Source organism: Laccaria bicolor, genomic scaffold, assembly GCF_000143565.1.
Source record: "Laccaria bicolor S238N-H82 LACBIscaffold_54 genomic scaffold, whole genome shotgun sequence".
NCBI lineage: Eukaryota > Fungi > Basidiomycota > Agaricomycetes > Agaricales > Hydnangiaceae > Laccaria > Laccaria bicolor.
The window spans coordinates 58,144-60,643 of NW_001889925.1; the positions used below are offsets into that span (position 1 = coordinate 58,144).

The following is a 2,500-nucleotide window of genomic DNA, read 5'->3' on the forward strand; positions in this document are numbered from 1 at the left end:
GACTTTGCACAGCTTATGCCAGTCCAAGGCCAGGCCCTTTACAATGGAACTGTTGGCACATCAGTGGATGCCTCCATGGGCAGCAATCTGCTATAGGTAAAGCACTTTGGCACCAAGTGGCTACTGTTGTGATGCTACGAAAAAATATGAGACAAAATACACAATCAGTGGAAGATGCCAAGCTAAGGACAGCTCTAGAAAATATGAGATATGCAGCATGTACTGTTGATGACATTATATTTTTAAGAAGTCGTGTTGCAGGAAGGCGACCTAACCAGCCAAAGTTGGCTGACAAACATTTCAGAAATGTCTCTATCATTACTGCTCTGAACTCCCAGAAGGATCGAATTAATGAATTAGGTTCTGCACGTTTTGCAGCAGATACTGGCCAAACACTTACTGACTTTTACTCTGTGGATACACTGGGGGTTGAGTGTGATCCAGTCACTGGGAAAAAGCCTTGTGGAAGACCTAAGAAAACTGCTGTATGCAAAACTATCAGTCCAAAGCTTCAAAATTTACTTTGGAACTTGCGCCATTCTGCCTCTGACCATGTTCCTGGAAAACTTTCACTGTGTATTGGTATGCCAGTTATAATACGAAATAATGATGCAACAGAATTATGTATAACAAAAGGTCAAGAAGGTCATGTCGTTGGATGGGATGCAAAGTTGGGCCCAAGTGGACAACAAATCCTTGAAACTTTGTTTGTAAAGCTTGATCGTCCTGCCAAGACAATCAAGATTGAGGGATTGCCTGAGAATGTAGTTCCACTAGTAAAGAACAGCAGGTCTATTGAATGTATCTGTCCAAGTGATGTTACTCTCACTATATCTCGTTCTCAAGTGTCTGTGCTGCCCAACTTTGCAATGACGGACTATGCATCACAAGGAAAGACTCGTCCATTTAATGTGGTGGATTTAAACAGCTGTCGTAACCACTTATCTTACTATACTGCTCTTTCTAGAAGGTAATTCCCACTTTCTCGATGGCTTCCAGAACCTTGTCCAGGTGAATGATATGTTCTTCATAGGATTTGGAGAATATTACTATGTCATCAATGTAAACAAGGCAGAATAACCATAAGTAGGGTGCCAAGATCCCTTGCATGACCCTCTGGAAGATGGATGGACCATTTCTCAAACCAAATGGCATTCTTTTGAACTGAAATAACCCTCTGTGTGTTCGGAAAGCAGTCTTCTCCACATCCTCTTCATGTAGCTCCAACTGAGTGAAACCTGACAGAGCATCTAATGAAGATAAGACCTGAGTGCCTGACAATGAAGAAAGGATCTCTGATTGACCTGGGATTGGGAATTCGTCGGGAATCGTAACCGCATTCAGCTTCCTGTAGTCGACGCAGAATCTCGGTTTACCATTGCAATACGCAATGACTACCGGCACACTCCACAGACTGATAGAAGGGTCAATCACGTGCTGCTCAAACCATTTATCCATTTGTTCATCCATCACACACAAGTGGCTACCACCTTTATCATAAAACTAAGGTACTTGCCTGTAGAGCTGTGTGTATAAGTCCACAAGTTTTATGAAAGGCCTTTCATAGGTGTGTCCTGTGTCTTTCTTTCTCATAAAGGCTATGTTCTTTTCAGAAAATGTGAGGTCTTATCAGTGCCCCCCTAATTCCTGCAGAAATCCGGTCATTCCAGCAGATTCTGGTGGATTCCAGAGGAATGAAATTTGGCAGGGAGGCCTGCTATTTTCATTATTCTGGTGCCTTACCATTCCAGCGGAATTTGGGCATTCTGGAATTGACACGGGAATGTTCCGCAGGATTGGCAGGAATGGAATGGAACAGAATCTGGTCACTTCAGTCACCCACTGCCAACTGACTATTAGTCATGCAAACTCCATGTAAGTTACATGACTAAATGTCATGGACCATATCTATATTCTAGATATATATGGGTCCTAGAAAGCCCTGAAATCTAAAATATATTCTTGAGACATGGACCCTGAAATGTCACACAAAAATTATAATGTCTGTGTCACACCGCCAAAATATATTTTGCAAGTGAAATGCAGTAAGGATATATTTTTGGTGAGTGGACCCTGAAATGTCACTGTCACACCTTAGAAATATATTTTTGCCCTGGCTTGGCCTTAGGATATATTTTGTGAAACAGATGTGGTAAGGATATATTTTTCTGGTCCATAGGGGTGTCAGGGGTCCTAGTTTCAGCAAAAAAACTTGTGATTTTTTTTGCTGTCTGGGATATATATTCTGGGAGATTCTGCAATAATTTCCAGGGGTTTTTGCACTATGTCTGGCCTGTGCTCCCAGTATGTAGGTAGCAATAAGAGGCATCAATAGCATCTGTGATCTACCTGAGTGGTATCATCCACTTCCAAACACACTATGAATATAGTTTGTGTTACAGATTCATTTATTCTTCTCTAACAATGTTGGGCCTTAATGACATGTGTGATTCACCTTGAAGCTATTCAGTCCAAGATTCCTGAGTTGCTTGTGTATTAT

At 41.6% G+C, this 2,500-nt stretch overlaps 1 protein-coding gene across 1 annotated transcript; it reads left to right on the forward strand.

Moving 5' to 3' along the window:
- Window positions 1–131: 131 nt before the first annotated feature.
- On the forward strand, window positions 132–910 carry LACBIDRAFT_312700 (uncharacterized protein; the record flags this gene model as incomplete). Its single annotated transcript, XM_001888301.1, has 2 exons — window positions 132–847; window positions 892–910. The coding sequence occupies 2 exons, from the start codon at window positions 132–134 to the stop codon at window positions 908–910; spliced, it is 735 nt and encodes a 244-aa protein (XP_001888336.1).
- Between the last annotated feature and the right edge of the window lie 1,590 nt (window positions 911–2,500).